This window comes from Aspergillus ochraceoroseus (genome assembly GCF_002846915.1).
Source record: "Aspergillus ochraceoroseus IBT 24754 chromosome Unknown P175scaffold_12, whole genome shotgun sequence".
NCBI lineage: Eukaryota > Fungi > Ascomycota > Eurotiomycetes > Eurotiales > Aspergillaceae > Aspergillus > Aspergillus ochraceoroseus.
Window position 1 is genome coordinate 304729 of NW_024468487.1, and position 25922 is coordinate 330650.

Genomic DNA, 25922 nt, shown 5'->3' on the forward strand with positions numbered 1-25922 from the left:
CAAGGGACTGGGAAATCAGTGTGAAGAGAAAAGAAGGGAAACAAAAAAAAAAAAAGAAAAAAAGGTCCAAGTAAATTTAGGCACCATAATCACAAGAAAGAAGCCGCAGAACTATTTTAGGAATCTTATGGCCAAGATACGAGGAAGGGGATAGTGATTCACAGTTAATTGGCACCTTGAAATTTAGTAGTAAGCCCGCACTCCCAAGAGAAATAATATTCTGATATGGTTCGCACTGCCACGCCATCTCTCCATCGAGTTAAGGAGAGCACACTAAGATAAATGCGCAATGCACCGAGGGGCCGATCGTCTCCACAGAAGGGAAGGAATGGAGGATCTTGATTCCTTTCCAACCTCCGTGCAGGAACCTGTCAATCAACTCGTGCTTGGAAGCCCACGAAAACTGTGGAGGAAAATCCACATTATCACTTATCGTCGTCGACTATTGAAAGTGAAGGTTCCTCAAGCCCGAGGAAAGGGGCAGAGCGGACTTGGAGGGGTTCAAGAGCCGTAAATCCCATACTAATCGTGGTCATCACGACAGGAAAAGGAGAGCCCATAAAAACTAATCCGCTAGTTCGGGAGTTAGTTTCTCTGGAGAAAACGGGATTGGCAAGTTGCAACAACCTAAATTAGTAAAGATGTGAGGAGATGTGTACGTAGTAAAAACGAGAGTGTGAGCTGGAGGGGATTCCCTTGCATTGTGATCAGTAAAAGCGCATCCATCTAGTTCTGAATCTTGATTCCAGAGTCACTCACTCGTCTATGAATCCCAGACAAAATCTAGATAGAGGATTGAGCTAGGTCTAGGGCCGAGATAATGAATGGCTGACGAGGAGAGAGAGATCTTCCTCCAGGGGGGAGGGGGGAAAAACCTGGAATGAATTTAGTTGGCAGTTTTTCGGTGCCTGGACACCCGTGGAACAGGGTATCAACACTAGACTTCTTTGGGAAAGGAGCACCTTCAAAGTGGATCCGGCTTGGCGTTCGGAACCTGACGCTAGTCCAATCTGGGACAGAGAGTGGGCCACCCAAGAAGGGAAAGAGCTGACTAAGAGCCGCTCTCGAGTCATTTTGTGATTCTCTGCACTCACGTCGCCCCTTTTAAGCTGCGAAGAACCAACCCCCTTTCCCCCTAAAATAGCGCACTGACGGGCTTTTTTTTGGCTGTCAAAGACTCAAAAGTTCCCACTTCCAAATTACCTCTAGGCTCTAATGACGCTTCATTGCTTTTTCTGCGGTAATGCCGAGCGTCTCCGTTGTGAACCTCTGACGTACTCTTCCTTCCAGCCAGGTTCCCGGGGGGCCAATAGGTTGTCCTCCTTATGCCCCCTGAACATGGAATGATGCAAAGCAGCAAAGGAACCATCGGGATGAACGCTTGGATCCAGTCCAACCGACGGTTCGTCCCTATCGTCTACTCTATTGGCCGAGGCTCTGGCTTGTTTAATTAATATAACTTGGGGGGAGGGGGGGGGGGGGTTGACAAAGACAGATTACTCTGAAAACAATCCGAATATTCAATAATCAATGTGAATCACACCGATGAGTTGCGCGACTCCACGATTTGAACGGTTCTGCGGGAGGAGGTGGGACGCATTTTCGGGTATCCTCCGTAGAGAACGGAAGAATAATTCGAAAATTAGTTTCTCGATCAACACCGTTGATTTGATATATACCGCATAAATACTCTGTACGATACGGCGCCGTTTAAGTTTCCAACTTTCAAACCCACCAGGCTCCATAATAGGAATACAATTACTGTTTACATCCTACTTTGCCCGACGGAGTAGCCTATCTAGTAGTCATACCATATACTCTGTAACTACTCCGTACCTAGTTATCAAACCACCGGGAGTGCCATTTCCGCAGGTAGAGTGAAACAAACACGTGCCAGTCCCTACATGGTAGCTCAAGTATCCCAGCTAAAGTCTAACTATCTGCCGGCTATGGTAACGTAGCACAAATACAATCCGGAAACCGAGTCGAGTCCCTGTACCTCGGAAAGTCTAACGCGGCAGACCCCTGTTGAAGATTCCAAGGGCATAACTATGGAGTACCTACGGAGTAACCATGATGATGATGATATGACAGTCGATTCCAATTTCCAGGTGGAGACAACGAGCTATAGGCTATACTATAACTTCCAACCTGCTAGCCTCTTAGCGCAGCCGTTCTATACTCGGTAGATTGAAATAGAACGAATTCTTACCCCATAGATACATACATACCTTACTCCGGGAGACTTTGGCGTTCAACTGTCATGAAGAAAGAAAATACTAATAAAGGTGTGGATCAATCCTATTTCCTTGGGAATTTTTTTTTTCTTTTTTAGTGTGCTCACTTCACCCCTATATAGGAAATTTTGCCACGATACAATGAAAATCAATTGTAACAAGACTATGTACGGAGTAGTTTATTGAAGTATTGCCCAAGCGAGCTCATCAAACTACCTCCTGCGCCAATGCTGCCAGACAAAACGCCACTACATCAACCATTGACACCGTCTGTCTTGTCCAATCCAGATATGCAATTCCCTAATCGCCAGAAAGATGATTAAAGGGGACTCAGGTCCAGTCGAAAAGCAAGAAATTAGAGGCAATGGGGGCACGCAAGTAGGCCGGAAATAGAAATGGATGGATATCATAAAATAAACATTCAAAAAAGGGGAAAGGGGCAATGCAGATAGAAGGGTGAACTCAGAAATTAACAAGAGTACCAGGCACAGGATGGAGATCCATCAAGAAGTAAACATGAATACTCTCCCAGCTATCATAGATAATGGGTAAAAGAGTAGAGTATTATGGGGCCAAAAAGGTCAACACTCTGCTTCGCAGTGACTGAAGATAGGGACAACAGTGCAAGGCATAAGTAATCCAGTAGGGTAGGGTTGAAATAAACAGAAAAGTTAAGGGGAAAAAAAACCTCCATGTTTTAGACCCCATTCACTGAGAAAAACATGTACAAAGTAAGAGAAAAAAAAAAAAAAAAAAAAAAGGAGACAACATATATGCAGACATCACAACTCCATTATCATGCATCAAGAGCCATAATCACATGTCAAAATTATCATCCACATTGAAAATTCCAGGTTCACCCCCATCTCCAGTCTTTTGAACGCCACTCATGCGGTGATCCACAGAATTTCCAGGCCGGCGAGATTTATGCCAGGTATCGGTATCCTCATCCATTTGATCACCTGGTTCGTTCTTGAAGTGGTGATCGATAGAGCTCTCATTGACAAAGGTGAACCCCTTGAAGTTCGCCTGCATGCCTGGGGATAGAGGGGTGGAGGCAGCCATGAACCCATTTGCCAAGGCTGCAGCTCGGTCATTCAACGAGCTGCTGGTCTCAAGAGCATTGGTAAACTCAGGATCAAAATTGGACGTATCTGTATCGGACTTGAGTTTTGGTTTGAATGGCGGAACCACTTCCTTTCGGCCGAGCGCCTCCCAGTCGATATCATCGAAGAACGGGTGAGCCATCAATTCTTTCGCGTCGCCTTTGGCTCCGAGGCGGTGCTTAGGATTGCGGTTGAGTAGCCCTTTTACGAAGTTCCTGCCTTCAGTGCTAAGAGCATCGCGGGGGAAACGAACCTTGCCAAAGGCAATATTCTTGTACATCTGCTGTGTATCCTCCGCATAGAAAGGGCTCCAGCCGCAGCACATTTCAAAGACCAAGACACCTAGTGACCAAAAATCCACCATCTTGGTATATCCTTGTTCATCAAGCAAGACCTCAGGGGCAAGGTATTCGGTGGTTCCGCAAAAGGTATTTGTGGTGTCGTTCTGAGTAAGGTTTGCTTTTGACAGACCGAAATCACAGAGAGCGATGTGGCCATTTGCATCAAGCAAAATATTCTCTGGCTTCAGATCACGATAGACGATATCGTGATCGTGAAGGTGTTGAAGAGCCAAAATCAGCTCCGCAATGTAAAATTTGGCTCGAGCTTCCTGGAATCGACCCTCTTTCTGAAGATGCCAAAACAACTCACCACCCGACATGTAATCTGTGACAAGATAGAGATCGGTGGGGGTTTGGAAGGAGAATTTGAGTCCGACAATAAATGGGGAAACCGCCATAGCTGTGCGGACCAGAATGTTCCGCTCTCCCAGAGTATGTGCAACCTCCTTCTTTTGAATGATCACCTTCTTCGACAGTACTTTCATCGCATAGATGCGTCGCGTGTCCTTCTTCTGTACTTGATAGACTTGGCCGAACGTTCCCTTGCCGATAAGCTTCAAGATCTGGAAATCATTCGGTCCCACCTGCTTCTTCTCGGTCTTTTCAAATCTCATCTCCATGTGGATTTCTCCGGAAACCTGAGAATCTCCGGCTCCCCGAGCTGACAGCGGAAACCATCCTTCCAACCGGCTGTTATCTTCCTTCAAATTGACACATAGTCGTACGTGACCCATGAACGCTTCCTGGTTATTGCGATCATATACCGAAACGTCGACTTCAGACTGATCGCCAAAGACATCACTGTAGACGAGAGAAAAGGATTAGATTTGCCCGATAAGCACATAGAACGAGTCAAAGGCGAGACGACATACAAGACCGCTTCATGATTCCAGTGAGGGTCTGTCACAGGAGCATGGCCCCGGTGATCGGGCCCATCGAGGGCACTATTGTGGCTGCTCTGTCTGCTCTTCATTGGAATGGCCATTGGTCGTCCGGCCTCACGATCTGACTTTTCCCTTTCCTTTTGCTGTCGTTTGAAAGAAGCTTCTTCCTCATCCTGCGCACTCTTAGAAATGCACTCGTTCCACTCGAAAACGCAGACAACATAGGGATCAAAACCGGGACGGAGTCCCCTCGCTTCGGATATGGTGACAAAAAGCTTGCCATTCAGGGAGGCGACAGGGGGACCGGCAGATGGGGAAGAAGTGTCCATGGGTGATGGAAATGCTTCATTCAGCTTCCCCGCAATTTCGTCCGTGGGGCTCGTCATGTCGTCGGATTGTGGTTGGGCGAGCTCTAGGGATTGGGGGTGCGAAGTGCAATTCTTCTTGTCGGATTGAGAGCCTTCATCGGACATCGCTCGGGGAGTAAGCGGGGGGGTGTTCTTTAGACGCGGAAGGTCGGACACGTTCCCAGTTAGCTTCGGCAGGTTCTCAGAACACGTAGAAACATGTGGCTTTTCATGGTCGAGGAGGGGTGATTCTGCGAAAGAAAGGGCATCCGAGACATAGGGAAGAGAAGGGTTGGAAAAATGGGAGGCAAGAACGGGGTCGTCAGAGACGCTAGAAACAGGATGAGAGGTATGACGGCGTGCTTGAGGGTCAGAGCAGGACATGCTTCTGGATGACGAAGAGAGGTAGTTTTTCAAGGTAGTAAAGATAGAGCTAACACCCTTATCCGGGGTTGTAGGCCCTGGTTCCGGGTCCTCGGAATCTCTCCGAAGAAGGGAACATGCAGATGAGCAGGGGGGGGTAGGTAAGCTCGTGGGGGGGAGGGTCTCCAGCGATAGTTCTCGGGTTTCCGCTTTCTTGTCTGGCACAGCATTGGGGGAACCGACACCAGCCTCGTCGCGCTCCATCATGACAAAAGAGCCGGAAGACGAGGTGGAATGGCCAACGGATGGGTCATCGCATGTGCCAGTGGCAAGCGCACCCGACTGAGCATTGTGTGCGGAAGAAGGAGACTCGGAAAGGGAGAACCGGGTTTTAAGAGAGCGTAGGATATCAGCAGAGGAACCACCAACCTGGAAGTAGCTATGCATTATGGATGGCAGACGCTTGTCAGCCGGATCGGGCTGTGGAGTGGCGACGCCAGAAGGACTCGGGCTGTTTGAACCTATTTGATCCTGGGTATCGTCTTCCTGTAAACCATTGCTGGTAGATCAGTTAGCCACACAGAACTTGTGACCAGTGATTTCGCAAAAGACGCATCAATAGAGCATCATGATGGCGTACTAAGAGGTGTTCTGTTGCAGATATACAAGAGAAGAGGAACCAGACAGGCCAATTTGCAGCAAGAAGACAACAACAGCAAGAAAAGGCAAGTTTTGATCATAGAATCTGATGCAGTTGCCTTTTTAAAGACAATGCGACAGAGTTATCAAGGCAACCTTAAGATGCAATGCAATAAATGAAACAAGCCAGTGGCAAACTAGCCAGTGTATCCTTCCTTCTCTTTGTCTCACCCCTAGTATAGTTCTGATTTGCCTTTCTTGTACCAATCCTCTTCATCTCCAACAGACCTGGAGTTGATGTGGGAAAAATTTTTTTAGTATACTCACTTCTGGGATGCTGGCTGCTTCAATGAGTCCATGTTTCCATGTGAACCTGTACCACTCTGAACAGCAGCCATGATTGAGTTTCCATCCGATTCCCAAATCCTCCACCAGGGACACGCACGTCGAATTAAAAGATGGGTAAAGCTCGTCAGGATCGGAAGGTGGGAGAGAAGGAGGGATGGTAAGAAGGCGAAGAGGGAAAGGGACGGTGCGGAGACAAGAGAGACCCAAAAAAAAAAAAAAAAAAAAAAACCTGTGGGGGGTTTGGGTCAGAATTAGAAAAAGTAAATTAAAGACCAGGTGAATGAAGTCAGAGAGAAGGGAATGAGACTAAGGAAGTTTGCGGGATCCGACGGGGTTCGGGAAGGAGTGAAGAAAATGTGAAAGAGAGGGAGAGAGGGGTTGAGAGTTGAAAGGCGGGATGGGATATCTGAGGAAGAGACGATGATATACTTGTACTAGAAAAGAAGTAGAGAGTCCTTGGGGTGGGGAAAAGGAAAGAGACGGAAGGCCCAAAAAAAGGGTCGTTAACTAGTTAGTATTTACTTGAACAAGCGTAAACCCGAGAAAATAGGAAGAAGGTGAAAAGTAAAAGCCTGAGAGTGAGGCGTTTAGGCCTAGAAGAGGAAATGGCGGGCGCACTGATGGGGGTTCAAGTTGGGAGGAGGAGAAGGATAACAATTGAAAGGAGGGGAGATTGAGAAAAAGTAATGGAGGAAGAGGAAGAAGAGGAAGAAGAGGAGGGAGGATTAAAGATTGGGGTGGCGTTCAAGGCCCAAAAGCTGAAGTTGTAGATACCGCTGGATGGGGGTTTTTTGGGGGGGAGTGCAGGAGTGGTAACTGAATATAGCAGATTATTATTAGACTCGGTATTTTAAATTGGGGGGAAAACCGCCTCAATCAAGAAGGAGATTATGATAATAGTAAAGATAGGTAATAATTGTAATATAAAATCTTCTTACTTCTTACTTCTCTCTCTCTCTCTCTCTCTCTCTCTCTCTCTCTCTCTCTCTCTCTCCCCTTTTAGCCCCCTCTCGTCGATGATGATGATGATGATGATGATGATGATGACAACCAGCAAGGCTCAGCCCAAAATTACCGATACTCGGGTATTCAGGTCGGGTTCCTCGCATTGGAGGCGATAGGCAAGACCTCCCAAAAAAGGACACGCCTAGAGGGGTAAAGACTAAAGAGAATTTGTAGCCTGGGAAGAGTGGAGAGATGATGAAGTTGCTGGCAAATGAAGTCCAAGATGATGGCTGAAGGAACCACAGTTAAGGGAACCACATTCTTCTTCTTCTTTTCTTTCCTTCTGAAGAGAATGGGATAGTGTTTGGTTAAGAGGAATCCCCAAGACTTATTCCAAGCCAACAAAGCAAAAGACCAAAAAAAAAAAAAAACTAGCAGGATTCATTTTAGTCAGAAGGTGAATCAGAAAAACAACTCTGGGGATGGGGTTCACAATGACAGTCAAAAGGTCTGGTGATGGGCATCAGGAGCAACAGCCCGATACGTATCTCTGGATCCAATAATGAGGATGACCGGGTGGATGATTCGTGATCCACCACCATGGAGACTTTTTTCTGCGTTGGAACCGGGACACTCGAAGTCTGAATCAAAGCCTTGCTCCATAACAAAGTATGGTTACAGTTATGGCCAAATCCAAACTTATGATAGGATTATTATTAACTCTTGGAAAAGGGCAGTTTACTGGTATAACCTCTAGTTCTATGATGAGGGGAAAGTCGACACTGTTACATTTCTCCCATCAGCGATCCTGAGCTCAGTGATGACCTCGGGCAGAAAAATGTGAGTTAAATACCTAACTACTAGGTAATTGATTCTTCTTGCCTTATCCACAACATCAAAACTTCTCCTTTTCTCCTGATTCTCGCCAAACCAGAGCAATGCATGGCTTTGCAAGGACTCTTTCTCCACCACCTCTTCTCTAAAAGAAAGGCGGGGTACGGTCCACCGCTACTGTCAGTATTGCCGTCGAAGGAGTCGAGTCGAAGCATCTCGATACCACTCCGTACGAGTATTGAACCTCGCGGACTGAGTTCCTCCAGATAATACCGACTGCCTAGGATTTGAATGCAACCTAAGCAGGTTGCCTGATCCCCTTGCGACGCGACCTTTTTCGTCCGTGTTCTCCTCACAGTTCGAGCCTAGTGACTTTAGGAATGAAAGCCGACGAAAGATTCAGTAGCCCATACCTTGTTGCTATTGTTGGGTATGGTGTCCCTAAACCGACCTAAGCCCTACAGAGCCATGTTCAGACCAGCATTCGGCGCGGGATTATCTCAGATGATGTGCAGCTCCTGCCCACCTTCCCTTGGAGCTGGTTGTTTTGCAGCATGTTCTGGGGAGCTGCATCGAGAGCGATGGTATTCGGTCAGGGACGTCTTTCCGTTCATTTTGCTTACTGGTCGATTCTAGTTCTTGCAATATGGCTGCACTAAATTAGCACTACAAGCAGTCTTAGGTGTTCCCTAACGGCCTTCATTATTATTGTGATAAGAAACTTCTCATTTGGTCAAGTACTCGGTATACAATTTCAAATCCGCCTTCCCAAGTCAACAATACAATCGTCTCCAGCCAGGTGCTGGCGTCTCCTCACGTTCCCATCGGAACTCCGAAGATCAGCGGGAGGGATCTGCCCTGGGTGGAGAAAATGCTGTAGACCCGTAGCTTTTACCCCTACCATAACAGTAAAATGACTCTTGAATCACGATTGCGCTAGCCTTGCTGGCAAAGGTAAGGGTCATCCACGCATGGGCTACTGCTACTGGGACAGAGTCAGTAGGCAGGTCATCTGCGGCTGTATCGCGGTGGGTGTGTACGAGCGATGTGCAGCATACAGATAGTTACCTCGACGACAGTTTTGTCATGGCGTACTCCGTACAGGGAGGGTACTTCCGCTAGGAGCCCCGAGCATTTCTTCTGCCCTATCGACCCGAGGAGAACGGTGCATGTGAGGCTACGGAGTACCTAGGTATGGATAGCTTAGAATAACTTCGATTTATGGAAGCTTATGTACAATAGGAGCTCCAGCAGAATTGACGCATGCATGCGCTTCCCCCCTTTGTTTTTCTCCCTTTCAGAGAGAAAAAAAAAGTACGCAGCGCAGTGATGTATGTATGCATTACTAATACTACTGTAGTACTACAGCAGTACTCCTGAAGAAGTATGTACGGACGTACAAAATAATACTACCTCGGTCTGCTTCTACTGATAGGAAGAAGAACTCGAAAAAAAGAGAGAAGTAATGAGAGGGGAATGGAGTATTCGAGCTTGGAATTCAATTCTAACCGTCTTCTCGCTCCATCTCGGATCCTAAGCAAGTTCTGAACAGATATGCAATACCCGACGTCATTCAAGTAGCTTCTTTCGGCACTGGTACTGGAGTGGACCTATAAGTGACCTGCCTAAATAGTAGTAGGAGCAATCGGAGTGGATTGTATTGTACCTATGTACATCCATGGATACGGAGCACCTGTACCTTATCGGTGCAGCCATTAGAGCACCAGGAAGCTCGCTTTGCAATTTGAAGAACAAAAAAAAAAAAAAAAAAAAGGTCCAGCAATTGCCAGATTCAAGTTAGTGCATATGCTCTGCTCCTTGGTGCTCTGTGCTCCGGTCAAGTGTCTCTCTCTCCTATTACGTTGAACGCGCAGATAGCAAGGAAGCCGTTGTTAAAATCCCTCACTCAATCGAGGGATTATAGGAAGAGGCCCGGAGAGACCGTCTCACCCGAGTAGTAGACCAGTACCTGTCCATATTATCATGATTATATTCTGAATAATAAACGAGCTATTTGATTGGTTGGTTACAATGGTTCCTCGAACCTTGAAGGGATCAAAAGAGACTCGGAGGAAGGATAAAAATGACGTCAATTCGAGAGGAGGCCGAGCTTCCCATTGTAGTCACGATTTAGGGCTTAGGGTATCGACCCAGCCCCAGCACGTGGTGCTCACGTGAAACAGATCCGGAAGATTTGTTTTCCCGTCCCAGCTCCATGAAAGTGCAAGCAAGTCCAATATCAGGATTCCCGCCCGCGCGATCGTTCCATTCATCAACGCTTCAATCCGCCAGCCATGCCCAGGAAGCTGAGAGCTGCTGCCCAGGCTGCTGCGCAATCAATGAGTATGTTAATTCATCATTATTTCCGAAAAAAAAAAAAAAAAAAAAAAAAAAACAACCAACCCTTTCTCTTCAGCCCCGATCCTCTCCTCATGTTATGCTTTCCATTTTTCGTGATCCTGGTCCTAATCAAAGATGAACGCGACCACTAACAAAACTCCCATAGAGAATGCCGCTCCTCCACTTCCCGATGTTTCAGATGAAGAAATGGTTGAGGCCCCGCCATCGCGTGAATCCTCTCCCGCTGTAGTACCGGAAGAAGAAAACGAAGAAGACGAAGAAGCTGGACGAAATTCGCCCGAGAAGGAGGACCCGGACGTTGAATCCCAACCTGAGCCCGCCCCCGAGGAATCCGAAGCCGCTGCTACACCCGTCCCAGCAGCAGAGTCGAACCCCCCTTCACGTGGAGATACGCCCTCGCGAATTGGCCCAGGTCGCTTCTCAGCCATTCCGCGCAAACGGCGCATCGGGCGTCCGCCCAAGAATCGACCTCCAGACTGGGATCTTCCAGATGATGGATCCGCGCCGCCGCCGATTCATGTGAGCACGCCAGTGAGGCGGAAGCGTGGACGGCCTGCGGCTAGTGGTGGGCGCTGGGCGAGAAACCGCGGTCCGTCACATGTAACCCAGGTGCCGATTGATAAGGAGGGGAATATGCTGGATGTGATTGATGATGAAGTGGCTCTTCCCGATGATCTGGAGGGAGAGACGAAGGTTGATAAGAATGGTGTTCTCAAGGGTGATAGGGAGTATCGGGTCCGGACGTTTACGATTCTCAATCGCGGGCAGCGGCATTATATGTTGTCTACCGAACCGGCGCGTTGTATTGGGTTCAGGGACTCATATCTGTTTTTCCAGAAGCATAAGCTTCTTTACAAGATTATTATCGACGATGACGCGAAGCGCGACTTGATTGAGCGAGAGATTATTCCTCATTCCTACAAGGGTCGAGCCATTGGTGTTGTCACGGCCCGGTCTGTGTTCAGAGAGTTTGGTGCCAAGATTATTGTTGGGGGTAGGAAAATCGTCGATGATTACGATATCAAGGCCGCTAGGGAGCGTGGCGATGTTGAGGGTGAGCTTGCGGTTCCGGAGGACAGGCTGCCCCTTCCAGGAGAGCCATACAACAAGAACCAGTATGTGGCCTGGCATGGAGCCAGCAGCGTTTATCATACGAGCACGCCTTCTGTTCCTCTACCGACCGGTAAGGCGGTGGACTCCAAGAAGCGAAAGGTCACAGTCACCGGCGATAACTGGATGCTTGAACACGCTCGTGAAGCTACGTAAGTGAAATTCTACCAAAAAAGTACTTACTTGGCCTAATTACCTATTTTAGCAATTTTAACTCGGCAATTCTCCATGCTCGGCGCCAAACCCTGGACGGTATCTATGATATTCACACCAATATCATGCAGTACCCCAAGATCATGCAACCTACACATGCTCGATGGGAGCGACTACCACCTCCTGACCCGCGGACTACCGCCAAGCTAGCCCAGGAAATGTCCACCCTTACATTGACAAATGGCACAAGCAATGGGAATTCCGAGGCAGAAGGCGAGACGCCTGTTGAGCATGTTGACGTTGACAAGCCAGAAGAAGAAGAAGAAGAAGAAGAAGAAGAAGACGAAGAAGAAGAAGAAGAAGAGACAAGCAACGCCTCCATCTTCTCATCCATTCCAGCTGCCTTCTCGCGCCGATTTGCCATCCACGATCTTCATTTTGAAAGCCCTCCATACTCCAATATGGGCGTGCCTGGCCCAGACGGAGATGTTTACGATCTCGGCACAAACGGGTTCACCAGCGCCTCCAACCCCAAGTACCCGGAGTTCGTGAGCCCCGAGGTCCTGGAAGAGCTACCAGCTGAGTGCAAGGAAGCCCTCATAGACGCCGCATCACAAGAATGGGAATGGAAATCCAGGTGGCGTAGTGAGGTCGCTGACGGCGCTCGCACCGCTCCGCTTAAGAGTTATGCCTGGTTTCCTTAATGATATTTTTTTTTTCATTCCTAACTTCCTTACTGAGTATACTCTATCATACCTCTTTTTTTTTCATTCCTAACTTCAGATTGTCGTTCCCGGTTTGGATGGGCTTCTTTTTTTTTTTCCCCCTCTATTTTTCCCTTTCAAAACGGGGTGGTGGGTGTATGTGGTGAAAAACGGGAGTTCTATGCGCTGCAATCCTCGTGATGGTCTACCTGGGTTATTTATCTAATGTTTTCTTTTCTTTTCTTTTCTTAATTTCCTTTATTTTATTCCATTTCATTTTCTCCTCCATATCATAGCATACCATCTCATGCCTAACCTAGGGACCAGTACCACATGCGAGTACTCCGTAACTAAGTGTACGTATGTATATTGGTAGATAAGTGACTTGACCTGACCTGACGACCTATCTATACCTGATCTGTATCCAAGGAAGTGAGCGACGAAGAACCGGTTTCCAGAGGGTTACGAAGACCAGGCCAGGCCAGGCCAGGCTAGAACAGATTCGAAGATAAGTAGTAGGGGGGTTTTAAAAGATGCAGTAGTAGCATGTAAATATTAAATTCTAACACCCCAATAAATCAGGCATGAATGCAAGTGTTGCCTTTTCTTCTAACAGGCAAACCCAGAGATGTGAGACAAAACAACACAAAAAAAAACAAAAACCAAACCAAGCATGGAATATGGAAAATCGCGGGGCAATGACAAGATGGGAAGGACGAGAGTAGCTAGCTGTAATAAACTTAACCTTGTAAAGAGAGGAGCGCCTCAAAGAATGAAAAGGTGGTGAAGAAAAGCAAGACAAAGCAAGATGTGTGTGACATGAAATAAAATTCTGTAATTGAGACGGAATAATAATAGTTTAAAAAAAAAAAAAAAAAAAAAAAAAACAGAAAAGAAGTTTCGCCGGATTCCGCCCCGATGGTGAGAAAAATTAGAAATAAAAAAGGGAAAAAAAGCGAGGAAGACACTGGTTGCACAGAGTGCAGAGTATCAGAAGAGGTTCATTCCATCATGTATGCACGTAAGTGGGAAGGTAGGTAGGAAGTCAGAGATGATCATTGAGGGATGGAGAAAGAAGGAAATGGAATACGAGATCTGACAAGGCTATGCCCGGCCATGGGTATAGATAGATAGCTACTACATGGCCATTTCCGCACGCAGTTTTTCCAGCTCTGCTTCCTCGTCTTCTTCCTCTGTTTGTTTTCCTTTGGAAGCTAATATATAGTTAGCTTCTCGAATATATGTATATATATATGTGTATACCAATAGAAATCCATGTAAACTCACGTTCTGCGTTGATGGGAGCAGGAAGCCGGTTCAGTTGATCCGCAACTGGTACTGTGCCGGTGTGGAGCATGCGCTCGTCCATAGCTTCCTGCTCCAGACCCTCGAGTTCTTCCTCCAGCTCGTCCTCGTCGGGTTGTTCGACCAGAGGATTGCTGGAGATAACCTCTGCGATATCGTTGCTGAGTTGTTGCTGTTCCCGGAGTTTGTCCCTAGTTCTGTTAACACGGCGCATGGAGAGCCGAAGAGAGCCAGATCCGAATAGACGTACATTGTTTCGTCGACCTTGTCGATTGTCATGCCGTTGTGAATCTTCTCCATAGCTGCACCGGCCGCCTTCATCGCGTTGAGGGTCTCGTAGTTGATATTCGCCGCTTCGATCGCATAAATCTGCTGTTCAAGCTGGCCGATCTGGTCCTGTGTCTGCTGGTAGTTTTTCTCATGGACCTTTTTCCGTCGAAGGGCGGCCTTTGCAGCTGCATGAAGTCAGCCTTCTTCTTCTTCTTCTTCTTCCCTTTATTTTGTTTTTCTTTCCCCCCCCTCCCCCCCCTCTCGCTGACTGCAAGGTCAGTGTAGGAGAAGCGTGGGGAGACCCACCATTTTTATTTGTTGTCACGTTCTTCCTAGCGATAGCCTCCTGCTCTGTCATTTGGTTCTCCAAGTGCTTCTCCCGCTTTTGCAACATATCCAACTGCTCCCGGAGCAGCAGGATAGCGTTCTTAGGTGCATCCTTTCGCTTCTGGGCCGCAGCGCCTCCAAACCAGGACCACATTGTGATAAGAGCAAACGAGGCCCTAGGCTCCCAGAATGGTGTTTTACAAATGAAATCTTCTCAACGGGAGATAGAATATCAAAATAGGCCCCGCAACTGCGCAAGTGGCTCTTTGCCTCGTGAGGCCTTAAAAGACTGTCCTGGAAAGCGGTGGAAAGCGGTGGGGACGACGGGACGAAGGTGAAGAGATAGAGAGGGCGCAGGAGGGGTGAGAAGACGGTCCGGACTCAAATCAGTGACGGCCAACGGGGTGATCGTGCTCTAACCAAGATGTGAACGAACAGGACAGGAGCAGTATCTCGCTTGTAGAAGAGAAAGAGAGAGAGGATGAAGTCCGTTTTCCCCTCGTCGGTTCCTATGACATACGCCACCAGATCTATCGGAGCCTGGCGGTCACGTGCACCGGCCGAATCATAAACAACCTCTTTTTTTTTGGGGGAGGGGGGGGGAACGCTTGTACCAACGTCAAGTTACATATATTCAAGGAGTATCACTTATTATGCACATCTCCAGGCATGAATGGGCCCCTGCCTTCCACAAGGGTCTTTCTCTCCGACCTTCCCTCTCTCCCGGTTGATTCCAAAGTCCGCTTTCTTGGTTGGTGCGTAGAACCTGCTCCTATCGCTGGACCTGGAAAATTCAATGAATTGTCGAGACCAATTGATTTCCCCACAAGCTAAAGATGAAGGAGAATAAACAAACGAAATCACGAAAGAAAAGCTAATGCAAGCCACAACTCCTGGATCATACCCATCACAGTGTGAAAACATATCACATCTCCACGGGCCACTTGATCCTAGAACACAATTATCCCCGGGTTCGACAGCCAAGGTCAGAACCGCCGTGTGTATCAGTCGATATCAATGCCGTTCTGGAAACAGTAACTTGGGAAGAGCTGCGTGTTGGCGCGTGGATCAATGTAATCGGGTATGTACGCCGAGCTCAGGGTTGTCCCAGTCCTGGCGCCACCGCCGCTGTTGCGACAGATGATGCTACCATGACCGCCTTGAATGGAAAGGAGACACGCGGGTCGGTCTATGTCGATGCTGTGATGGTTTTTTCGGCCGGGGCCATTGCGTTGGGCGAGTATGAGCGGATTCTGCACGATTCGAAAGAGGTTGACAGACGGGTTCAACGACCGAGTTAACCTATTGCTTATTCCGTACCGATATGATACTTGGGTAGAGGTTTAGAAACCGGACTATATGGATGCATGAGATGAGGTATGTGTGTGTATTATATTCTATTCTTTAGTAATTCATGCTGCGTTATAAAATAAGGTCATTCATGACATGAGACAAACAATAAATGGTATCTTGTATATGACTTTTGAGAACCTGAACCTGAACCTGCCAAACTCTTTTTTTTTTTCATATCTCTGCTCGTTCAATTAAGTAAGAGTCTGCCTCTTTTAGACCTCCAGCTTCTCCTTCATCTCTGTCGTCGCCGGCGCAGCAGCAGCAGCGAACCGTTGCTCCAAGCGCTTTTGCTTCTTCTTCTCCAGTTTCATCTCGTCTTCCTGCATCCGCCGGATAAGGGAACTTTTGTTCCGAATTCTATACCCGTATTTGTAGAACACAAATGGAATCGGGATAATTGCGACTTCTAGCAACCCGAGCAGAGTTCCCGCCCAGTTTGGCCCCAAGGCGTCGTACATATACGAGCCCACCAGGGGCAAAACACCCCCTAACACGCTCCGAACCACCGAGTTACCTGCCATCGCAGACGCAGCGTACACGCCATAGCTCCCGGCGAGGTAATTCGAGGCATAGATGAAGACACCGGCGTTTCCGCATCCAAAAAATACCCCAGCCAGGATGGGCACGATCCAGGGAATTGTTGCCGGAGCGCAGGTCCACGCAAACCAGAGTTCCCCGGTTGGGATTAGAAGGGCGGAGATGCACACGATCGAGACCATTGCTTCCGGCGGGGGCTTTCCGGTTTCGGGGTGCGGCTTATGGCTGTTGATCATGCGGCGGACCAAGGGCTCGCAGACGATCATGATCACGCATCCAGTTCCTATACCGAGGAAGGCCAGTCCCGAGATACCAAGGGACCAGCCGCGAATCTCCCGGAAGACGATCGGGTAAGCAGTGAAGCCTAGATAGAGAATTCCGTAGACGATGGCGATGTAGATGTTCCAGAAAATGCTGCATTGCATGGTCAGTGGTCAGTGTTCAGGAAGGGTTTAGCAACTCATCAAAGGAGAAATAGGAAGGGGGGGGGGTAGGTTACCAGATCGGCTCTGCCACAGCCATAACGAATGGGCGGGTCAAGTTCACTTTAAGCAGCTCGATGAGACTAATCTTCTGGTCATAACGACTCCACCACCTATCATCATTGGTTTCTTTGCGCATACGTGCAGCTTTCTTTTGCAGAATGACGGGGCTGTATGTTTCTCTCATGATGCATGTGAAACCAAACGCCACGCCGGAAAGCATCAATGTGATCCAATTCATCCATCTCCAGCCGAGGTACTGAGTTACAAAGCCTCCAATAATAGGACCCAGCACTGATAGACAGTTAGTCAGTGTTCTTTTGATAAGCTGATATGCCAGGGTAAGGGAGATGGGAAGCATATACCTGGTCCATTGATGGGCCCCAAACTCCAGATGGAAATAGCCAACGCTCGCTGCTCATCATTTACTAAGTCTGAAACCATACCCGGGGCCGTAGAGATCATGACACTTCCAAAACAGGCCCCGATGAAACGCACAATGATCAATGCCTCCACCGACTTCGCCAGAGCGCACGGTATGATCAGAACCGTGAATATCCCCAGGCAAGCAAGAGAAACCGGCTTCCTACCGTACACCTCGCTCAATGGCGCCATGAACATAGATCCGATAGCAAGCCCAATCAAATAAAGGGTAAGTCCTAAGGTGACGATAGTGTTGGAGATTCCAAACTCCGCCGCGATGATTGAAATGCCCGAGGTATACGATGTGGAGTGCAAAACGCTTCACAGCCACAAGCGAATCCAAGTCAGCTCCCTTCTCTCTCTCTCTCTCTCTCTCTCTCTCTCTCTCTCTCTCTCTCTCCCTTTCATAGATAGTAAAGCTAACTCACATGATCAATGTATTCCAGGAAAGCATTCCGATAGCCATGCCTTTATACCGGAGCGACCAGTTCTTAGGATTTTCCATGTCGTTCTCGTCCTCGTAGTCGACTTCGAAGTTCGGGTCCACTGTCCCCGTCGTGCCGATTGAGGTGACTCTCCTAGTTAGAGACGGTTCTGACATTCGAGAACGACTGGTTAGAGTGCGGCCTAGAGCTTCGATCTGGTCGAAGGAATCCTCTGAGCTGGTAGATCCGGTTGTGGAGTGTGCATCGTCATCATCAACTGCCCTTTCCACGTTATGTCGAGGCCATTTTGGATCTGGAGGGAGATCCTGTCTTGTAGACATCTTGACTCGTAACCTAGAAAAGGTCCCTGGAAAAGCTGGATGGTAAAATGTCCTACAAAGGGCTGCTGTCCGGTGGACTCGACCAAACTGGCACTACTATTCTATGGTGATCTCCAAGGTATAGGATCGAAGCAATATAAAGGCAGATGATCCAGATAAAAAAAAAAAAAAAAAAAAAAAAAGGTTGAGGGTTCAAGACCTGCGCTAAGGAAACTGAAACTCTGCCTTCTTGTATCCACCTCTTATAACCTTAGGGAAAAGATAACGACTAGGCTGCCCGCGACCCAGAAAATTTCTGCTGCGTGGGGAAGCAGTATGGGGGTGAATGGGTAGTTATAGGGTTAAGATTTGGATTTATATAGCAGAGCAAGGCCCAGTCCGCACAACGAATATGTCCAAAAGCCTGACCATTAGGAAAAAAAAAAAAAAAATCGACGAACCCTACCAGGGGAACGATTTACATTAAATTTTGATAAGATGGAGAATGAGCCAGAATCTTTAATACCAACTTGCTGCCTGGGTTGAGTGGGGCGGGTACACTAAGTCAGTCCGCGTAGGAGTCCAGACTCCAGCACGGTAACTGGATATACTAGATAGATAGGTCCAGAGTACTGACCCCAAGTGATAGAGCATTCAACGCATGTTATGTTACTCACAAGGCGTGCTCGGCTCACTAGAAAGTTGAAACGGCATGCATGGCGGATGATGATCCTCTATGGGCTTAGGCATTCAATCGGGCGTGCTTCATCATGACTCTGAATACCTAGGCTGAGGCCAAATTGTTGATCTCGGGAAAGCAGAACCCCACGGAGGAGGAGACTTGCCGTTGAAGTTGAAACTTGGTATCCAAGGGGAGGAGCCCTGGAGGGGTTGGTTGTGTATGCCTAGGTAGATAGCTCATAAGCAGAGAACCCCCCAATCATTTGTTTTCAGCCAAGTATCATTCGCTTTGAATGCCGAAAATCCAAGAAGTGAGGAATTTTCCGCTGCAGTGTAGTGTGAATATTTTCAGATCCACTCTAGACCCATCATCTGAGAGATACAGACGTACTCCGTAGTAGCGCTAAGAAACCCCATGGCAACAAGCCTGGCCCGGATCCACCTCGGGAAGAGAATAAAGCGGAGATAGCTCTCGGCTACTGTAAAGAGGAGTAGAATTTCGTATCGCTAAGGCTGAGGAGGAATTCATCCAGTGAATAGCGACTATTCGTGCCGGTTTCCCGATCTATGTATCTGATTTTAAAAAGAAAGCTTCGTGGTTGGGTAGCCATGCTGGGATTTCAAAGCAAACCAGTGAACAATTATGGATCGTTCGGAACTAGAGGACAGGTCTCATAGGAGATGGTAATTCATCCAGGAGAGTGTCACAAGGCCTTTCTTTCACTTTATAGCAATATGAATGTAGGTAGAACTACCAATAGAAAATAAGCTGAGATGGATCACAAACATCTATATGCGGGATTTTTAACGCTTGTTCACTATTATAATACCAGTAGGTAGTTTGTATGTGTACAGTATTGGAAGGTAGATACAATAAATTGGTATAACTTCCGACTCATGATTAGAATAGAAACCGCATCCCGAGTGTTGCAAAAAGCGCACAGTTTAAGCGGTCTGCGGATATTCCCAGACATGTTTGGCTTTGCTTGCGACAGAGTATGCAAATCAGAGCGAGTCCAGTTATGTTAGTCGTGGTTCCTGGATATCCTATCCTGTCTCTTCACACAGCTGGGGCTCTATTTGGTGGTGCTTCTCGAGAAGTTTTCGACCTTCCCCAGGTGATACATCCCGGAGTGCCTCAGTCCAGACCTGGCGGCGGGCTTTTGTGTCAGTTTGTAACATGAAGACCCTAAAGACGAGCTAGGGATGTCGCGCGCGGTAGCTTCGCATACAGGCAAGCACGAGAATAAGGATACTAACTAACCCCTTCGCTGCGTAAGCCCCCTATTGTAGGGATAGTGTATGTAGCGATAAACGGCAGATCATTTTACCGGGTGTGCTGCTGAGCAGACTGGCGTCTCTGCTCCAAAATCTTCATGTGCAAATCTTCAGCAGCCAATTCCACATCCAGAATCGCGCCCACACCACGCCTCCACGACTCTTCCAGGCCGGTCATCTCTCCCTGGCTAGACTCCTGGGCAATTTTCCTTTGCTTGTTCACGCTCTCCGCTGCTTCCTTGGTTTCAGCTAATTCCTTCTCTAGAGACCTGAGAATATCTTCTAGTTGTGAATTTCCGATAAGCCAGGCATTTTTGCCGTTTTCCTCTAAAAGCGAAAGGTTTTCGTGTCTGGTAGATAGGTGGGAACTAGCGGTGTAGGCTTTGCGGAGTGTTTCGCGCCATTCGTCGACGTTAGGAACAGATTCGGAGGAGCGAGTAGGTGGCTCAGGAGCTTCATAGCGCGCGAGGTCGATTCCCCCAGTTAGAGGAAGTCCGGCGGCCTTGCGCTCTATTTCTTGCTGGATGAGAGGAGAGAATCTGGGTTCGGGGAAATCGGGAATAGAAGGGTGGGTTGAAGACATATGGTCTGGAGGGAGCTCTGTCGCAATAAGCTTCTCTGCATTTGCCCGGGCCTGAGCAGAAGGCTCCGCATCAATGTCTGTTCCGTGTTAGCTAGTGTTGGCGAGGCAAAGAATAGTGAAGCTCTTGAGTCAGCACTTACACGGTAGAGAGTCATGGGACTCGTTAATGAGAGGCATTTCGAGTGAGGCAACACACAAAGCAACAAGGCGCCGCGGGGGTTATTTGGAGAGATCACAATGGACGATCGAGGTGGTTACCGCAACAAAAATCATCCTGGATGTTGGATTCCTTTTTGGGCGTTTCCTGCTGTTTGATAACTGACTAAGCAGATAAGCACGTGATGATTAGTCATCCTATAGTATTCGAGGGAGAAATTATTCAAAGTAACTATTCAAAGGGGTCTTGATAATCCAGGAAAACAAGTGGAACTTTGGACCTCGAGTATCCAATATATATGATACATCTTTCTCAAGATCCTACCGAGCTTGTCTAACCAGCTTTCATGTGATTATCTCCGTATCTGGCCCCTGTTATTGGCATCCAACTTCAGGACACCCTTCCGACTACCAGCTTTCTCGTCCGGTTTTGTTTTGTTACATGGGATATTGGCCTTGTGATCGATCTCAGTGTCAAGTGCCGTCATGTCTTTGGTAACTGTGCACATGCGATGCGTTGTATTGCCTTCATTATTCCTCGCATCTCCTATCTCTCAATCTTGAGATCGACTGATGAATACCACTCCCTGACGAATCCCTCGGTTTAAGGCGCGGGGTTGCATAGGATGCCCAATCAGGCTACATCGGAAGACGGCTGCCACAACAAGACATTCGGTAGGGTTAAGAATGCTACCTTTGCCAGGGCCTTTTGTACCGCCAATAGATCCCTTCCGTTCCCGCTTGACTTGGTCAAAGGATAGAGATAGGACATACCTTCAGCTCACCTCCCCGGTCATGCATGGTGATAGGCCTCCCCTGATGTGAAGCTTCCGGTAGGAATAAAAAGGTCTCTATGTCCCTGGATATGGATGATCCTTTCTGATGTCATCAGATTACACAAAGTCGGGGGAACCTGGCCGTTGGAAGCATGGCAAATACTAGACTCAGCGTGGCTCTTGTTGGCACTCTTGTTCTTGCTCTTGTACTACTACAAGTAGTTTCTTTTCTCCAAACCCCCAGTGGGATTCCTGCTTTCGACGCGAAGTCTAGATGGGATGACAGATCATCGAATTATACGTCGGATGACAGCATCTTCCTGCTGGGAGCTGGTAAAGCGGACATCACGGGGTACACTTCCATCCCTTCATCCGCTTGGGATCACATTATCATCATCAAGGTCGCTAATATAGTCTTTCCAGACCTGTGGTAGAAGTAGGGTTCGGTGGTTATGCTAGCTTGCCCCAGATCGGGACAGGCCTCCGGCAAAGGCTCTATTCCCGAGCATTTATTGTAGCTAACCCTGATAACCTCGAGGAGACTTGGGTATATACAGTTCTTGATATTGCGTTCGGAGACACTGGAATACGGCATGGGGTTCTAGAAGGCCTTACCAGCCTGGGTGGGGAGTATTCCCGATATGGCGATGATAACCTTGCTCTCACTGGGACACACTCGCATTCGGGGCCGGGTGCTTGGATGAATTATCTCCTGCCCCAAATCCCCAATAAAGGATTTGATAAGCAGAGCTATCAAGCGATCGTTGACGGTGCTCTATTATCTATTCAACGTGCTCATGAGAGTCTCGCCCCGGGGCGCCTTAGTTATGGTACAATAGAGCTCGCGGATGCAAACATCAATCGAAGTCCGTATTCTTATGATGCCAACCCCGAGGAAGAGAAAGCCCAATACTCCGCAAATGTGGACAAGACGTTAAGCCTACTGAGATTCGACCGGGAAAGCGACAACAAAACGGCCGCTGTCTTGACTTTCTTCCCCGTACATGGCACCTCAATGTATGAAAACAACACGTTAGTGACTGGGGACAACAAAGGCGTCGCCGCCTGGCTCTTCGAAAGAAGCGTCCAGGAAGACGCCCAGTTTACCGACGACTTCGTTGCCGGGTTTTCCCAGGCAAATGTGGGCGATACTACGCCCAACGTCCTAGGAGCCTGGTGCGAGGACGGTTCAGGGGAGCAATGTCAATATACTGACAGTACATGTGGTGGAAAGACTGAGGACTGCCACGGTCGTGGTCCGTTCTTCCGCGAAAAGGACAACGGCGCAAAGAGCTGCTTTGAGATTGGACGCCGCCAATACTCAGCTGCGAAAGAGCTGTACAGCCAAATGGACTCTGACGCCGTGCAGGTTACCAAAAGCTCCCAGGTCGCCTCATTCCACGTTTTTAGGGATCTTAACGGCTATGAGTTCCAGTCGCCCTTCAATTCAAGTACTTTAAAGACTTGCTCGGCAGCGCTTGGGTTTTCTTTTGCTGGCGGTACCACTGACGGACCAGGCCTCTTTGACTTCACACAGAACGGCACCGGGCCTGCAGAGTCCAATCCCTTGTGGTACGTTGCGCGTGCATTTATTCACCAACCTACCGCAGAACAGCAAGAATGCCAGGCACCGAAAGACATTCTTCTAGATGTGGGAGCCGCCACCTTCCCGTATGCGTGGACTCCGAACATTGTGGACATTCAGGTTCTTCGCGTTGGCCAGCTGATGGTCGTCGTCTCGACGAGTGAGATTACGACCATGTCGGGACGGCGATGGAAAGCGGCAATCGCCAGCGCTGCCAAGGACGTGCTTTCAATTGACGAGCCCTTGGTCGTTTTGGGGTCCCCGGCGAATACTTATGCTCACTATGTGGCTACTGAGGAAGAGTATCGCCGCCAACGGTACGAGGGTGCTTCGACTCTGTACGGGCCGAACACTCTCGCCGCCTACGTCAACTTGACACTCACGTATCTCCCGTATTTAAACAATTCCAACAATCTCGCTGGGCTGCCGTCCATTCCTTCTGGGATAAATCCTCCAATCAACACGGACAACTCGCTGAGTTTCATCACCGGAGTCGTGTATGATGGCAGCCCGCTTGGCAAATCGTTTGGGGATGTTACTTCATCTGCTGGGAAGAATACATATGCACCAGGGGATACGGTGACGGCCAGCTTTGTTGGTGTGAACCCACGCAATAACCTCCACCTCGAATCCACCTTTGCTGCGGTTGAATGGCAGAATCCAGACACGGGTACCTGGGAGGTGGTGCGTGATGACCACGACTGGAACCTGGTCTACAACTGGGAGAGACTTGGTACAATTTTAGGCACTAGTCAGGTCACTCTGCAGTGGCAGATTGAGGATGATTACTACAATTCTGGGAACCCTAAATCCCTCCAGGCAGGGAGCTATCGATTCCATTATTACGGGGATGCTAAGGGCCTTGGAGGGAAGATCACGGCTTTTGAGGGAATTGATGAGCCATTTACCGTTACAACTAGCTAAAGAGCTGTGAATTGGATGGCAGTAATTTAACGATAACTGATTGTACTTGGGGAGGTGGTTGCATCTGGAGTACAACATATATATATATACATATACATACTGGAGTCTCTAATTAGCCTCCAACAAGACCACAACAATGACATTCATTTGAAATTAGCGATCTATTAATAAGAATCCTATGCCTGTCTAGCTATCCAGCGCCAATTGGCTTGCCTCACAACAGCTCTCGATCGTCGTTCTTTGGCGCGCGCCAGTTGAATCTCTCTTAACAACCAACCATTGCGTCGAGTCGAGGTCTTGATTCGTCTCAAGCTTCTCCCAGAGAGATCCTCGGAAATTCTGCAGAACAGCAACCGCCTGAATAAACCCCAGACTAATCACAGATCTTTCTTCCTTTCTTCCTTTCTTCTTTCTTTCATTTCCTTCTTCCCTCCCATTAAGATGGATGTCTACTAATTTCAAGTTGCTATACGTTCCTTTTCATCTACTTTCATCATGTTCTTCGTGCTCTTTCTTCTGCTCTCGTCTTGCTCGGCTGGCCCGATCATTCATTTCGCTTCTGTCCTCCCCAAAGAGACCTCTGCGCCTTTCCCAGTCACTTCGCTCGCTTCCTCGCATCTTCGCATGGTTCGAGATGGAATCCTGAGTGTTATTCCGGTGGCACAGTCTGCCGTACCTTCGAAGATTATATCCACGTCTGCTGACGCTCCTACGTATACCTTCCCGGCAACTATCACCACTACTACAAGCAAGACTACGATCCCTCACACGCCTAGTGAGGACTCATACACGTTATCATCGTCCCAAGCATGGGGAGGAAGCCGCACATTGACAGATGGTGTTGTCGAGACCCTCCCAAGTGCAGAGTCTGCTACGACCACAACAACTACCAGACCAGGCAGTGTCTCCTCTACATTAACTCCTTCAACTTCAACCCCTTATGTTTCTTCGTCTTTTCAGACGTTGACGGGAAGCACAACGTTGACAGGGGGAGTTGTTGAGACCCTCCTACCTGCAGATTCTCTCACAGCGACCTCAACCACAACCACAACCACTGCCTCATCTACACTAACTCCTCCTTCAACTTCAACCCCACTTGCTTCCTCCTCTTCTCAAGCCGCAGCAGCAGGCAGCACTGCATTAACCGCGGGAGTTGTTGAGACCCTCCCAACCACTGGGTTGACAACGTCCACCACCACGGCTGCTAGTCCAACCCTGAGCAGCAGCTCGACTAAGACATCTATACACACCAGTTCAAGTCCAACTCCGCTTATCAACCCAGTGACAAGCCTAATCACATCTCCTTCGGCCGCGAGTCCCCGCGTCAGTGAAGAAACCACCACGAGCACGAGTACTTCTGTGCAAACATTACAGCCTTCCAGCAGCACACAGACGTTGACAACTGTAGAGAGTGCTGTCCCTGTTCAAACCCCGGTCATTGTCCTAATTACACTGGGTTCAGACCATCCTACCACAGAAACTTTTATTCCTAGTGCAGGATTTGGATCCTCTTCAAGCTCGACCTCTTCGTCTACATCTACATCTGCCTTGACCACCTCCTCTTCCACTACCACTGCTACTGCTATCCCGACTTCCCAGGAAACCCTCACTACAACCACTATCCCAACCGTCCACATCACCAAAACAAAAACCGTCGTCGTCTCGCTGACCGCAACAACAACAACAACAACAACAACAACAACAACAACAACAACAACAGCCCCGGAAATCGTGACCGCCACCAGCGCCAACACCAACAACCACAACCACAACCACAACCACGACAGTAGCAACGACAACACCGATGACAGTATTAGTAGAGGTGGAAGTGCCCTATCGCTTAAGCCCCTCACACCGGCTGGATTTGTGACAGTGACAGTGACGCAAACCGTCACTGAGACTGTTACGGGTGGTCCGAAAGAGACAGTCACACTCTATGGTTGAGGGGGTTTCCTTCCAGTACTTACTTACTTATTAGTCTATATGTTTGGGTTTTGGGTTCCTGTTTTCTCTTGCTGCGATATAAGTAATTTGGTTCTTTTTATAGATAGATAGTTAAGAACACATAGATGGTTAATAATCACTACTTAACTAACTAACTAACTAGTTAACTATTGAATTACGT

At 48.2% G+C, this 25922-nt stretch overlaps 9 protein-coding genes across 9 annotated transcripts; 4 read left to right on the plus strand and 5 right to left on the minus strand.

Moving 5' to 3' along the window:
* Nucleotides 1–791: 791 nt before the first annotated feature.
* P175DRAFT_0505256 (uncharacterized protein) lies at nucleotides 792–1106 on the minus strand. The gene has a single exon (XM_040898049.1). The coding sequence runs from the start codon at nucleotides 1071–1073 to the stop codon at nucleotides 807–809; it is 267 nt and encodes an 88-aa protein (XP_040748497.1). The 5' UTR covers nucleotides 1074–1106; the 3' UTR covers nucleotides 792–806.
* A 1947-nt stretch (nucleotides 1107–3053) lies between these two features.
* schA (serine/threonine protein kinase SCH9) lies at nucleotides 3054–5725 on the minus strand (the record flags this gene model as incomplete). Its single annotated transcript, XM_040896134.1, has 2 exons — nucleotides 3054–4485; nucleotides 4557–5725. The coding sequence occupies 2 exons, from the start codon at nucleotides 5723–5725 to the stop codon at nucleotides 3054–3056; spliced, it is 2601 nt and encodes an 866-aa protein (XP_040748498.1).
* A 4613-nt stretch (nucleotides 5726–10338) lies between these two features.
* P175DRAFT_0446892 (uncharacterized protein) lies at nucleotides 10339–12372 on the plus strand (the record flags this gene model as incomplete). Its single annotated transcript, XM_040894368.1, has 3 exons — nucleotides 10339–10387; nucleotides 10551–11667; nucleotides 11721–12372. 3 exons carry the CDS (start codon nucleotides 10339–10341, stop codon nucleotides 12370–12372), a joined length of 1818 nt encoding a protein of 605 aa, XP_040748499.1.
* Nucleotides 12373–13259: 887 nt separating this feature from the next.
* On the minus strand, nucleotides 13260–14655 carry P175DRAFT_0505261 (ESCRT-III subunit protein SNF7). Its single transcript, XM_040898050.1, has 4 exons — nucleotides 14254–14655; nucleotides 13928–14132; nucleotides 13660–13868; nucleotides 13260–13586 (listed from the first exon to the last, which is right to left on the minus strand). Exons 1-4 carry the CDS (start codon nucleotides 14426–14428, stop codon nucleotides 13510–13512), a joined length of 666 nt encoding a protein of 221 aa, XP_040748500.1. The 5' UTR covers nucleotides 14429–14655; the 3' UTR covers nucleotides 13260–13509.
* A 232-nt stretch (nucleotides 14656–14887) lies between these two features.
* P175DRAFT_0467549 (nuclear telomere cap complex subunit Ten1) lies at nucleotides 14888–15725 on the plus strand. Its single transcript, XM_040894942.1, has 2 exons — nucleotides 14888–15029; nucleotides 15188–15725. The coding sequence occupies exons 1-2, from the start codon at nucleotides 14944–14946 to the stop codon at nucleotides 15573–15575; spliced, it is 474 nt and encodes a 157-aa protein (XP_040748501.1). The 5' UTR covers nucleotides 14888–14943; the 3' UTR covers nucleotides 15576–15725.
* P175DRAFT_0519476 (MFS transporter) lies at nucleotides 15694–18017 on the minus strand. The gene is made up of 4 exons (XM_040899109.1): nucleotides 17498–18017; nucleotides 17012–17388; nucleotides 16664–16940; nucleotides 15694–16578 (listed from the first exon to the last, which is right to left on the minus strand). Exons 1-4 carry the CDS (start codon nucleotides 17833–17835, stop codon nucleotides 15840–15842), a joined length of 1731 nt encoding a protein of 576 aa, XP_040748502.1. The 5' UTR covers nucleotides 17836–18017; the 3' UTR covers nucleotides 15694–15839.
* A 1805-nt stretch (nucleotides 18018–19822) lies between these two features.
* On the minus strand, nucleotides 19823–20533 carry P175DRAFT_0496623 (pre-mRNA-splicing factor SPF27 family protein; the record flags this gene model as incomplete). Its single annotated transcript, XM_040896135.1, has 2 exons — nucleotides 19823–20433; nucleotides 20497–20533. 2 exons carry the CDS (start codon nucleotides 20531–20533, stop codon nucleotides 19823–19825), a joined length of 648 nt encoding a protein of 215 aa, XP_040748503.1.
* A 907-nt stretch (nucleotides 20534–21440) lies between these two features.
* Nucleotides 21441–23797, plus strand: P175DRAFT_0512591 (neutral/alkaline ceramidase; the record flags this gene model as incomplete). Its single annotated transcript, XM_040898691.1, has 2 exons — nucleotides 21441–21640; nucleotides 21712–23797. The coding sequence occupies 2 exons, from the start codon at nucleotides 21441–21443 to the stop codon at nucleotides 23795–23797; spliced, it is 2286 nt and encodes a 761-aa protein (XP_040748504.1).
* Nucleotides 23798–24064: 267 nt separating this feature from the next.
* Nucleotides 24065–25899, plus strand: P175DRAFT_0505266 (uncharacterized protein). Its single transcript, XM_040898051.1, has one exon. It carries the CDS (start codon nucleotides 24293–24295, stop codon nucleotides 25739–25741), a length of 1449 nt encoding a protein of 482 aa, XP_040748505.1. The 5' UTR covers nucleotides 24065–24292; the 3' UTR covers nucleotides 25742–25899.
* Nucleotides 25900–25922: the final 23 nt, after the last annotated feature.